This window comes from Tachysurus fulvidraco, chromosome 15, assembly GCF_022655615.1.
Source record: "Tachysurus fulvidraco isolate hzauxx_2018 chromosome 15, HZAU_PFXX_2.0, whole genome shotgun sequence".
Classification (NCBI taxonomy): domain Eukaryota; kingdom Metazoa; phylum Chordata; class Actinopteri; order Siluriformes; family Bagridae; genus Tachysurus; species Tachysurus fulvidraco.
This window is the reverse complement of record NC_062532.1, coordinates 8,089,623-8,102,072: the sequence shown is the minus strand read 5'-3', so window position 1 is coordinate 8,102,072 and position 12,450 is coordinate 8,089,623. Positions and strand designations below refer to the sequence as shown.

At 38.5% G+C, this 12,450-nt stretch overlaps 1 protein-coding gene across 1 annotated transcript; it reads left to right on the top strand.

The window, feature by feature from the left end:
• Positions 1 to 3,941: 3,941 nt before the first annotated feature.
• On the top strand, positions 3,942 to 5,894 carry LOC113659199. The gene is made up of 4 exons (XM_027171850.2): positions 3,942 to 4,102; positions 4,455 to 4,796; positions 5,179 to 5,321; positions 5,580 to 5,894. The coding sequence occupies exons 1-4, from the start codon at positions 4,033 to 4,035 to the stop codon at positions 5,667 to 5,669; spliced, it is 645 nt and encodes a 214-aa protein (XP_027027651.1). The 5' UTR covers positions 3,942 to 4,032; the 3' UTR covers positions 5,670 to 5,894.
• Positions 5,895 to 12,450: the final 6,556 nt, after the last annotated feature.

Sequence of the window (12,450 nt, the reverse complement as noted above, 5' to 3'; positions counted from 1 at the left end):
TTCAGATCAGCGATGGGAAAAGGCATTATCATGTATTCGCTCCAGCACATCCTGTGCAAGGTTGCAACTAATTCATGTTAAGGTATTATACAGGGTTCATTATTCAATGTCTCGTTTATCCGAAATTTATCCACAGATAACCGATCAATGTGAGTGGTGTCATGGTACACCATGTAATCTTGGTCACATGTTTTTTTCCTGCCCTAGACTTCACAACTTCTGGAGCCAGTATTCCACGATTCTCTCTAAAGTTCTTAGAATTCAGGTTCATATAGATCCCTTCTTAGCTGTATTTGGACTCCCGGTTAACTCTGTGTTAACTGACCCTGCTCAGGCTGATATATTGACATTTACGTCACTTGTGGCTAGACGGTGCATTTTACTTCTCTGGAAAGCCTTTAAAGCACCTTCAGTTTCTGTGTAGCTCCAGAATGTGATGTCATTGCTTAAACTGGAAAAGACAAAGTTTTCATCTACAGGTAATTCTGGATTTCATCATATTTCACCATAAATGGGGCTCTTTCATAGACTATTTTAAATCGCTACAAACGCTACCATGTGATTGATTCTGCCCCCCCCCTACTTTATTTTATTTTATTTTTTTTTATTATTGCGTGTGTTTACTGTCTCCTGTATATGCCTTTTTTTCTTTACTCACTGGTTTATTGTGTTTTAAAATAAAATAAAAAATTAAGGGGAATACCTGTAAACTGTTTGTACATGACTGTTTGTGATACTTCCTCAATAAAAAAATCGAAATAAAATGTATTAAATATTATCAGTGCATTAAAATTCTCAGATTGTATTATGTATTCATTTGTAATTCATTGTTCTTTATCTACTAAAACACAACAGGTTTACTCAGACTGCCATTACCATAGACAGTAATTTGTCTGTAGTGGAGCTGACCCAAAACACATATGCACACATATGTCAAAACACATACTGTATACTGTACACATATGTTCTCAGACTACATTCTCTGGTTTAACAAAAGTAGTACACAAAAGATGTTGTGACCTGAGCAGGCATAGATAGTATGTTACTTAAAAATAGAGTAGAGGCAACATAGGCAATATGTTAAAAAAAAAACAAGAAAAAAAGAAAGAAAAAAAAAACAAGTGGAAAACAAACTACAGGCTGATCCAACTTTGATGTAATGTCCTTAAAACAAGTCAAAATGAGGGTCAGTAGTGTGTGTGGCCTCCACGTGCCTGTATGACCTCCCTACAATGCCTGGGCATGCTCCTGATGAGGTGGCAGATGGTCTCCTGAGGGATCTCCTCCCAGACCTGGACTAAAGCATTCGCCAACTCCTGGACAGTCTGTGGTGCAACGTGGCGTTGGTGGATGGAACGGGATTCAGGTCTGGGGAACGGGCGGGCCAGTCCATAGCATCAATGCCTTCGTCTTGCAGGAACTGCTGACACACTCCAGCCACATGAGGTCTAGCATTGTCTTGCATTAGGAGGAACCCAGGGCCAACCGCACCGGCATATGGTCTCACAAGGGGTCTGAGGATCTCATCTCAGTACCTAATGGCAGTCAGGCTACCTCTGGCGAGCACATGGAGGTCTGTGCGGCCCTCCAAAGAAATGCCACCCCACACCATTACTGACTCACCGCCAAATCAGTCATGCTGGAGGATGTTGCAGGCAGCAGAACGTTCTCCACGGTGTCTACAGACTCTGTCACGTCTGTCACATGTGCTCAGTGTGAACCTGCTTTCATCTGTGAAAAGCACAGGGTGCCAGTGGCGAATTTGCCAATCTTGGTGTTCTCTGGCAAATGCCAAACGTCCTGCCCGGTGTTGGGCTGTAAGCACAACACCCACCTGTCTGTTTCTGACCGTTTGAGCAGACACATGCACATTTGTGGCCTGCTGGAGGTAATTTTGCAGGGCTCTGGCAGTGCTCCACCTGTTCCTCCTTGCACAAAGGTGGAGGTAGCAGTCCTGCTGCTGGGTTGTTGCCCTCCTACGGCCTCCTCCACGTCTCCTGATGTACTGGCCTGTCTCCTGGTAGCGCCTCCATGCTCTGGACACTACGCTGACAGACACAGCAAACCTTCTTGCCACAGCTCACATTGATGTGCCATCCTGGATGAGCAGCACTACCTGAGCCACTTGTGTGGGTTGTAGACTCCGTCTCATGCTACCACTAGAGTGAAAGCACCACCTGCATTCCAAAGTGACCAAAACCACCCAGAAAGCATAAAAACTGAGAAGTGGCCTGGGAAACCACCTGCAGAAACTTTTTCCCTGGCCAGTTTTAAAAAAGTCAAGTCAACATGGTGTCACGTTCTCTTAAACAGAAGCAATGCAGCCAGAATCAAATGCAGGATACAACTTAAAAATTTTCAGACACAAACTAGAATAACTTAACATGGCAAAATAAACACATTAACACATGTGACGGAGTGGTAAATGGAAAGAAAACACAATGTGCAGACCCTAAATTTATAAATTAACAGACTTCGCCACCCTGGGTCTTTCACTCAGGGAAATATAAATCACCTCACAATACTATAAGGATCACGTTCGTTCTACCAATTAATGAATGAGCACGGAACGTGGGTACAAAAATAAAATTTCATTTATTAACACAAGCAGAAACAATAAAATTTCAGAATAAATAAAATGAGAAATCAAAACTCGTGCAGGGCTGCAGCTGATCGGCACAAGACAGGCTGAAACAGAAGTAGTTTTAAATATCCACACCATGCATGTGCTCAATCACAACACACTCACTCAGTGCTCAGTGAAATTTCTGTCGGTGGTCACACAGCACACGGTGCACAGAAACACACTTGAAAAGTGAAGGAAAGTCAGGCCTCTCGGCCTTTTGTCCTACAGCTCCTGCAGAGAGTACACAAAACAGAAAAGCAACAATATATGTTAAAATTGACAATGCTCAAACCAAGAAAACCAAATAAACAAAACAAAAGAATCAAGATTTACAAAACCCAGGAGAAAAGTATAAATCAATCGAAGAAAATATATAAATTATATTTCAAGACAAAACCATTAAATGAAGTAACAACAGAATAACTACTGTAGTTACTGTACCACACTCATACAGCAGAAATCCCCCGGAACCTAACAGAAAATGTCACGCACAGTAAATAATTGCAATTTAAAAGATATAAAACACTTAAATAAAATGCTATTGCATACCGGAGAAATACAGCCATCCGCCACACCAAATCACAGGTGCAGTACTGGTTCGGTAATAACCCGGAGAGAGATGGACATCGAATGCTGATGAAAGAACGCTGACAAGGGGAATACAAAACAAACACTACACCACCTGACATTTACACTAGCGTCCCATGTAAGATGGATAACACAAACTCACATACCTGAGGGTAGACAGTCTGTCACAACAGAGTTTGTTTTGACCCTTTTCTCTTTACGTTGCAAAGCACTACAATAAGCATACAGGTAGCATCAGCCTATTGTATGACCACAACAAAACTGCGTACCCATGCTGCTACTGTAACAGCCTCTTACCTCCCAGGTAACTGGAAACAAAGTAGCACCGGAGCACAGCTAGCCACACCAGGAACACCCAGCGGCCTCTGTTGAACACAGAACCGGAAGAGCACCGCAAAATGATGCATGTTCAATGAATATGAACCTGACACCCTCCCTTATACGCACCGGTGCTCTCCGATAAATAGTATGAATCTATTCCAAGAAGGTTGGAAGCTGTAATAAATGCAAATGGTGGTCCAGCACAATTAATAAAGAGATATTACATACTTCATTAAAATACCTAGTTAAAATTCCATATCATAAAACGTCTATCAATGTCTACCAGAAATATATAGTTTTTTTTAAATGTCCTATGAAATGTTTCCAACAAAATATGTTAATTAAGCTCTACTCATCTTTTGGTGTTAATGTGGTTATTCTGCACTGATGTCAGCACATTTGCCTTACAGACCTTTACAGAAGATGTGGTTATTTCCTGTTATGCTTATATGTAGCAGCACACGGTATGAAGTAGGTTTAGTTTTGCTGATAAAGCCATGATGTCAAAACTGACTATAACTTTGTACTTTACTGCTGTTTTGGTTGTCTACAACATTCAAGGAGCAGGTGAGAGCAGCATTTTCTCTTATATTTCTCTATCATTATTATCATGAATTATTAACATATTTTGTTGGAAACATTTGATAGGACATTTAAAAAACTATATATTTCTGGTAGACGTTTTATGATATGGAAATTTAATTAGGTATTTTAATGAAATATGTAATATCTCTTTATTAACTGTGCTGGACCACCAATTGCATTTATTACTGTATCTGTATGTTTATTTGTGTATCTTGAAAATTCTATTGGAATTTTGTAAAAGTTGTCTAGCAGAATATCTTCTATTTGCTTCAGGGTTTAGTTTGCTTTTGTTTTGTTTTCAAGAAGAATGATTTATTTTCCTTTCTTTATACAGACTCTGAGAAGAAGAAAGGTTTTGAAACGATGAAAAAGGGGGAAAACTTTACAATGAAATGCAATACAATGGACAAGCAAACAGATACTTTAAATATATATTCAAGACTCCCTAGCAAGCATATAGTGCTGGCCTATGACATACAAAGGAACGTCTGTACTTTTGGTCCAGAATACAAAAAAAGAATGACAATCAGTGGCACTGCAAAAAAACTAACTGTGACAATTACAGACATGCAGACAAATGATTCTGGACTTTACATAGGCCACTATACAAAATTTGATATAACAAAAGGTGTAGAAGAAGGAGAAGAAGGCTGCAGCAGTCTCCTGTTTGTGAATGGTAAGTCTGCATTTGTCTTTAGACTATATATTAGACAGTATTAATGCTGACACCACTTTTCTATGCTATAATAGTGCATAATGAATTCTTGGTGTCCAATCAGAAAAAAGTGATAAAAGTGTGGATTGTACAGCATCGATAAATGGGAATTATTGCAGTTTAGTAACCAAAGTACAGATTCATATGAACACAACTACATATGTAGTTTGTAGTTGTTTTGATCCTAGATCAGTGTTTCCTAACTTAGTCAATGAGGTTCCCCAGTCAGACCACATTTATTGCTATAGTCTAGGTTATATGTAATTATGGATTACATATAAGCTATATATTAAGTCAATAATGTAATAATAATGAATGTTCTACCTGTTATGTGTTTTTACAGATGTGGATAAGACCGTACCCTCTGAAAAATCAACTAGTAATATGTCAACTGCTATTTCTGAGCCACTGGTGCTGGTCTTTGCCCTGATTGCATGCACTATATTTTTGGTTTGTTTCCTGATGATGTGGATGTGTGTACCCAAGGTAGGCACAACAAAACATTCTGCACCCATGTGAATGTTCTGGTCTTCTTTTTTTATTATGAAACTTATATGTGTGCATGTTGTGTGTGACATAGAACATCCGCTCCTCTCTGTATTTATGTGTTTTTGAATGCGTTAATTTTATTTGTCATGCAAAGCTCTGCACTTCCCAAAAAGTGACTGTGATGTGGTGCTGTGGTTTGTTGTTGCAAAGCTACAAAGGAATCTGCTCAAAGGTTACACTTTTTTATGTTCACAGATAAAGGCCAAATGTGTGAAGCAAGATGCAGAGACTTCAAGGGAATATAGCCCAGTCTATGAGGATATGCACAGGGTGCAAAATAGATAAGATGCTATTTTTTGCCTATTTGTTTAAAAAAAATATATATAGATATATATATATAGATATATACATTACAATATATACATTACTCAATAATGTTTCTCTTAAATGTATTAAATATTATCAGTGCAGTAAAATTCTCAGATTGTATTATGTATTCAATTCAATTCATTGTTATGCAATTTTTATGATATTTGCAATATTTTACCTAAAATAAAATGTGGAATTGCATTTGAGTCTCTTTTTTTGCAGATCATTAGATAATAATTGACCATTTTTAAATATATAATTTTTGATGGAGAATGATCATTCTCCAACAACTGATGAACAAGCATCATGCTCTGTCAACGTGGAAGTTCTTTATCTACCAAAACACAACTAAAGCTGCCATTACCACAGACAGTATTTTACATCTGAAGGTTTTCTGTTCCACTAAGTAGTGGAGCTGACCCAAAACACACCAACATACGTTCTCAGACTACATTCTCTGGTTTAGCAAATCGAGTAAACAAAAGATGTTATGACCTGAGTAGGCATAGATAGTATGTTACTTGAAAATAGAGAAGCAACATAGGCAATATATCAAGTCAAATAATCTATGAGGAGATTGAGACCCCTTCCAACATTGCCAGGTAAATTAAATAAAAAATGCTTGTAGACAACTTCATCAGTTACACTAAATGTAAAAATCAGTTTATATGGAGCATCTGCCATTCAAGTCCTGTTTATGTTGTTCCTCCAGAAATCACTTATTAGAATGAGAGGATTAATATAAATCTTACCATTCAACAGCAGTCAAGTATTCAACAATACTTTAGAGTATAAAAAAGGGAAACCGTATATATATATTATATTTTAAATTAATCTAAACTTTAAATGTATGTATTCATTTATTTATTTTATTATTTATTGTACATCTAATGCAGTTATTGAGGAAAAGGAAGGACATTTTTCACCAAAAAAATAAATAAATTAGTGTTTTATGGAGGGTAAAAACATTCTCAGCTCATCATTAGATATTTTAAGTGAATCAATGTGGTTTTAAAGCAGAATGATACAGTCATTCTAGTACATGTTTTTGACCTTTGTGTCAGTAAATGTAAATGCTCTGTGTTTCAGGAAGCTTTAACCTCACATCGCCTGGCTGCAGAAAACAGTCCTCTGTAAACATGAGCCAGCATGAAATATATGATACATCTCAGCTAAGGTGTGAGTTTCAATTTCTGTTTGGAGTTAAAAAAAGAATCAGTTTTTTTCTAACAAGAATAACAATCCTCTGCAGCCAGCGGTGCTCTGGATTTTTTTCTTGAACTTGATCCTAATGAGTAAGAGAATTTTAAGTGCTTGATGATTTTTGTTGTTCATCAGATTTTCAAAAAATATATTCTCAGTTAACAGACATTTTGTTTTGGACTGACAGCACATATGCTCATAATCACTTTGTGACTTTAGCAGATAGTTTCAGCCAGGAAATGTAAATGTCATATATGTGTGTGTCAGGAAGCTACACACATTCAGGAAGCTACATACATTCAGAAGCCATATGCATTCAGAAGCTAGATTATTGTATTGCATGGCCATAACATACAGAATTGGGGCATTTCACTTTCAATTTATTTATTGTAAATAAAATAGACCACGTTCAATATTTAAACAAAACACCAAAACACAAGACAATTACTGTATGTTCAATTAAATGATTCAGATACTTTTCCATATGATCAACTTCTCTGTTTATTTTCTCTTATCATTTGTATTGGAATAACCTTTATTACTCACTGCATTTATCAAATAACAGTACCAATTAGTGGCTTTGTTGAATAGTAGTATATACAGTTGAAACCTATTTATACTGTACACTTCAGGAAAAAAAAACTTTTATTTCTTTACTGTCATACATTAAATCAGAATAAACTTTTTCTGTTTTAAATCAATAAATATTAACATATTTTTTGCATTTGTTAAATGTCAGAATCGAGCGAGGGAGAATTTTTATGTATTTTTATCACTTTCATAAAAGTCAGAAGTATACATACACTAAGTTTATCGTGTCTTTAAACAAAAAGAGAAAACTCCAGATGATTCCATTCTGAGCTTAAGAAGTTTCTGATAGGTTAATTGATTCCATTTGAGTTAATTGGTGGCACACCTGTGGATGCATACAAAGGCACACCTCAAACACAGAGCCTCTTTCTTTGACATCATGGGAAAATCAAGAGAAATCCACCAAGACATCAGAAAAAGAATTGTTGACCTCCACAAATGTGGCTCATCCTTAAGTGCAATTTCCAGATGCCTGAAGGTCCCACGTTCATCCGTTCAGACAATAATACGCAAGTATAAAAAACATGGGAATGTACAACCATCATACCACTCAGGAAGGAGACGGATTCTGAGTCCCAGAGAGGAACGTTTTTTCGTGCGAAATGTGTGAATCACCCCCAGGACAACAGCAAAAGATCTTGTGAAGATGCTGGCTGAAACTGGTAAGACAGTGTCATTATCCACAGTAAAAAAATACTGTACCACCATGAGCTACAGTAAATGTGCACTGTCAATCCTTCCTGTGCAAGTTAAGTCTGTTAAAGGCAACAAAATCAGTCAAACTTGTGCTCTACTTGATCCTGGCAGTTCAGCAACATTGTACACGAAGGGGCTGGCACAGAAGTTGTGTCTAGAGGGAAAACAAATGACAGTGTGTTAGTATCAGGTTTAGAAGTCAGTAAACTTAATGGCAAGACATTCATTCCTTTACCTGATGTCTACACACAGAAATGTATGCCTGTAACAAAAGAGACCATCCCAACACAAGAAGATATAAAGCAATGGCCTTACCTTAGTGAAGTTCAGTTACATCACATAGACTGTGACATTGACTTGCTCATAGGAATGAATGCAGCAAATGTTATGGAACCTTGGCAGATAATAAACTCACAAGAGAATAGACCTTATGCTGTAACAACGTTGCTACGTTGGTTAATCAATGGTCCATTGGGAGGTAGCAGCAAAGGTGTGGAAATGGCAACAGTGACTGCAAACAGGATCTCCTTGGTCAACCTGCACAAACTGCTGGTGAGTCAATACAACACAGACTTCAGTGAGAGAGCCTATGAAGAAAAAATGAAATGTCAGTGAATGACAAGAAATTCCTGAACATTGTCATCGAATCTGTAAAAATGAAAGAGGGGCACTACTGCATTAACTTACCTTTTAAAGCAGATAATATCACAATGCCCAACAACCGCATTGTTGCAGAACAATGCCTGTTGAATCTGAAAAGGAAGTTCAAAAGAGACCCGAACTATCAAAGGGAGTATACAGAGTTCCTCAGAGATGTCATTCACAAGGGCTATGCTGAAAAGGTTCCCTCTGCACAACTGAATAAGACTGATGGAAAAGTTTGGTATATCCCTCATCATGGGGTATATCACCCAAAATAGAAGACCATTAGAGTAGTGTTTGATTGTGGTGCAACCTTTCAGGGGACATCCCTTAACTCTGAATTACTCCAAGGCCTAAATTTGACAAACACCTTGAACGGAGTACTGACACGTTTCCGAGAAGAACCAGTAGCGCTGATGGTCGACATAAAGGCCATGTTCCACCAAGTCAAGGTGACTGAAAGTGACACAGACTTCCTGCGCTTCTTATGGTGGCCTCAAGGAAATGTGGATGATGCTCCAGTAGAATATCGCATGACTGTTCATTTGTTTGGTGCAGTCTCTTCACCAAGCATAGCCAACTTTGCCCTCAGAAAGACTGCACAGGACAATACAAGCAACTTCCCTCCTGAGGTAATAAACACGATTATGGAGCACTTTTTTGTAGACGATTGTTTGAATTCGATGCCCACAGAACTAAAACTAATTTCAAACATAACTGAAGTCTGTCATAGAGGAGGCTTCTATTTGTCAAAGTGGATAAGTAACAGTAGAGCTGTCCTTGGTGCTGTTCCACAAGAAGACAGAGCTAAAGAGGTAAAGGACTTGGACTTGAGCAACGATCAATTGCCCATGGAACGAGCATTGGGACTTCAATGGTGTGTCCAAAGTGACTCCTTCAAGTTCAACATCACCAACAGTGAGCGTGCACTTACCAGAAGGGGCATCCTATCAATAGTAAGCTCTATATATGATCCATTAGGGTTTCTGTCTCCACTTACCTTGCCAGCTAAACTGTTATTACACAAATTGTGCCAACAAGACCTTGGATGGGACATGACCATTCCCAGCACACTTTCTGACCAGTGGACCAGCAGTCTCTCACAACTTACAGACTTTGAAGTTCCAAGTTGCTTTAAGCCAAGTGATTTTGGTGAGTCGGTGCATAACCAGATTCACCACTTCTCTGATGCTAGCGAGCTAGGCTGTGGAACAGTCAGCTATCTTAGAATGACAAATGCAGAAGGAAAGGTCTGTGTAGCATTCTTGATTGGCAAGGCAAGAGTAGCTCCATTAAAATGGCAGACCATCCCAAGGCTGGAGTTAGCAGTGCAGCTTTGTCAGTTAAAGTGAATAAAATGTTAAAAGAAGAATTGCTGGCACTTACAGATAGGTCAGTGTTTTGGACTGACAGCACATCTGTCTTAAAGTACATCTCAAATGACCACACACGTTTTCATACCTATGTGGCAAATAGGACATCTAGAATTAGGGAGGCTACACAAGTCTTTCAGTGGAGATATATTGACACAAAGAGAAACCCTGCCAATGACTGCTCTAGAGGTGTGAGTGTACTGTAGAGAGGTTCATTAGGAACTCAAGATGGATCTCTGGACCAGCGTTCCTTTGGTCATCAGAAGAGGACTGGCCAAATTAATCTGTGAACAATGTTTAACTTTGTGAGGATGATCCAGAGGTGAAGAAATCTGCAACAGTGAATGCAATCATGCAGACATGTGGGGAAAGGCCCACAGACAAGTTGCTCCATCATTTTTCAGATTGGCTGAAGTTGAGAGTAGCTGTTGCATGGATCCTCAAAGTTAAAGAAGCATTAAAATGCCTTGTGCAGAAAAGAAATGACTCAAAAAAAGATTGTAAGAAGACTCAAAGGGTAACCAGAATGACAAAAAGGTATGTCAAAGATGACATAAAAAAAGCAATAACAGTTGATGATCTGATAATGGCAGAAAAGGCTATTCTCTCCTATGTACAGAGACAAAGTTTCCCTGAAGAGATCAACATGCTGCAAGAGGGTGCTTCCAATAATAATACCCTACAGCACCTTTAAAAGAACATCTCAAAGCATGTTACATAAGCAAAATAAAAACAACAAAAATACACACATAATATAAACATTAAAATTAAAGCAACAAAAAATAGAATATAAAATAAGCATTATGTAAAATTACAATTAGTCAAATTAAAAGCTACCCTAAAAAAATAAGTTTTGAGCTGAGATTTAAAAGTGCCAAAAGATGTTGCCTGCCTTATCTCAGTTGGTAATGAATTCCACAGTTTTGGAGCTATTGAAGAGAAGGCGCGAGATGGAATATAAGGAATTAAAAGATCAGCCAAATATTGAGGAGCTAACCCGTGTAAGGCCTTGTGGGTAAGCATCAGAATCTTAAAATCAACCCTAAACCTAACGGGGAACCAGTGCAAGGACTCCAAAAACGGGAGTAATGTGATCTTTTAACTTTGTAAGTATTCTTGCACAGAATTTTGCACTAATCAATACGGGAAAATACAAAGGAGTTGATCAGTCTTTCAGCAACAGAAAATTACAGCATTGGACGCAATCTGGCAATATTTCTGAGATGGAAGAACGAAGTTTTAAACGTATTTTGGATATGTGGCTCAAACGTTAAAAACGCATCAAAAATTACCTCTAGATTCCTCAATTTTGTTTGAAACTCCACATTTAAACCAAGAGTTAGCTTGACTGACCCGGCTTTGCGTAGTTGGTGGGGTGAGCCAACAAGCCTAATCTCAGTCTTTTCAATGTTAAGACAAAGAAAATTTTCTGTCATCCATTCTTTCATCTTAGAAATACATAGCTGTTGGGACAACCCCAAAACACAGAGAGTCATTTATAATGCTCAAAACAATGGAACCCAGAGAAGTACTGTAAAACATGACTGCAACAAACCAGTGGGTATGGGATCTAGTAAAGAAGTGGCTGCTTTCATTTTATGAGCCTTGTCCACCGAGGCAGTTTGAGTGCTGGTTCGGAGCCAGAGCCTAATTTAGAACCAGTTCTTCTCCACCGCCAAAGCACCGGCTCTGAACCAGGAAAAGTGGTTCTTAAATAGCACCAAAACATTGCTGGTCTAGACTTAAGAACTGCTTGTGTCAGGGGCTGTGGGCGGGGCTACTGTTAGTGCCTTTGATAATGTACCTACAGTTTACTAATGTTTAATACACTTTCACTTTACAGCAATATGATACATTATCAGCACACATGATAGTACAGTAGGTAGCTACATGCTAGGGCTAAATTTTTTCTGCGTTAATGAAAAATAATGCTATGTACTTTCTCTATTACAACCTCCGTGTATACAAATTACATGGAGATGCACGTACACGTTGGATGCTAATGTAGGTTCACAAAGCCATGAGCATTAACAGTAAAGCAACATCCGCCATTGTTGTTGCGTTTGTGTTTGCCGCTGCTGCGCTAACGTTGCTGCGCTGGGTAACATGACCCGTATACAGTGACGTCGGACTCGGCTCTGTGACGGCTCTCTAGCCGGTGGAAAGGCAAACCGGTTCTTAGAAGGTTCGCCAGTGGAACCAACTTTGAACCAGCACCAGCACTAGCTCTGAACCAGCACTCGGTTCTTTTT

Excerpts from the sequence above, each read along its gene's own strand:
- LOC113659199 (XM_027171850.2), top strand. The coding sequence starts at position 4,033 with ATGATGTCAAAACTGACTATAACTTTGTACTTTACTGCTGTTTTGGTT. Across the intron at positions 4,797-5,178 it reads CAGTCTCCTGTTTGTGAATG|ATGTGGATAAGACCGTACCC; the intron begins GTAAGTCTGCAT and ends GTGTTTTTACAG. Across the intron at positions 5,322-5,579 it reads TGTGGATGTGTGTACCCAAG|ATAAAGGCCAAATGTGTGAA; the intron begins GTAGGCACAACA and ends TTATGTTCACAG.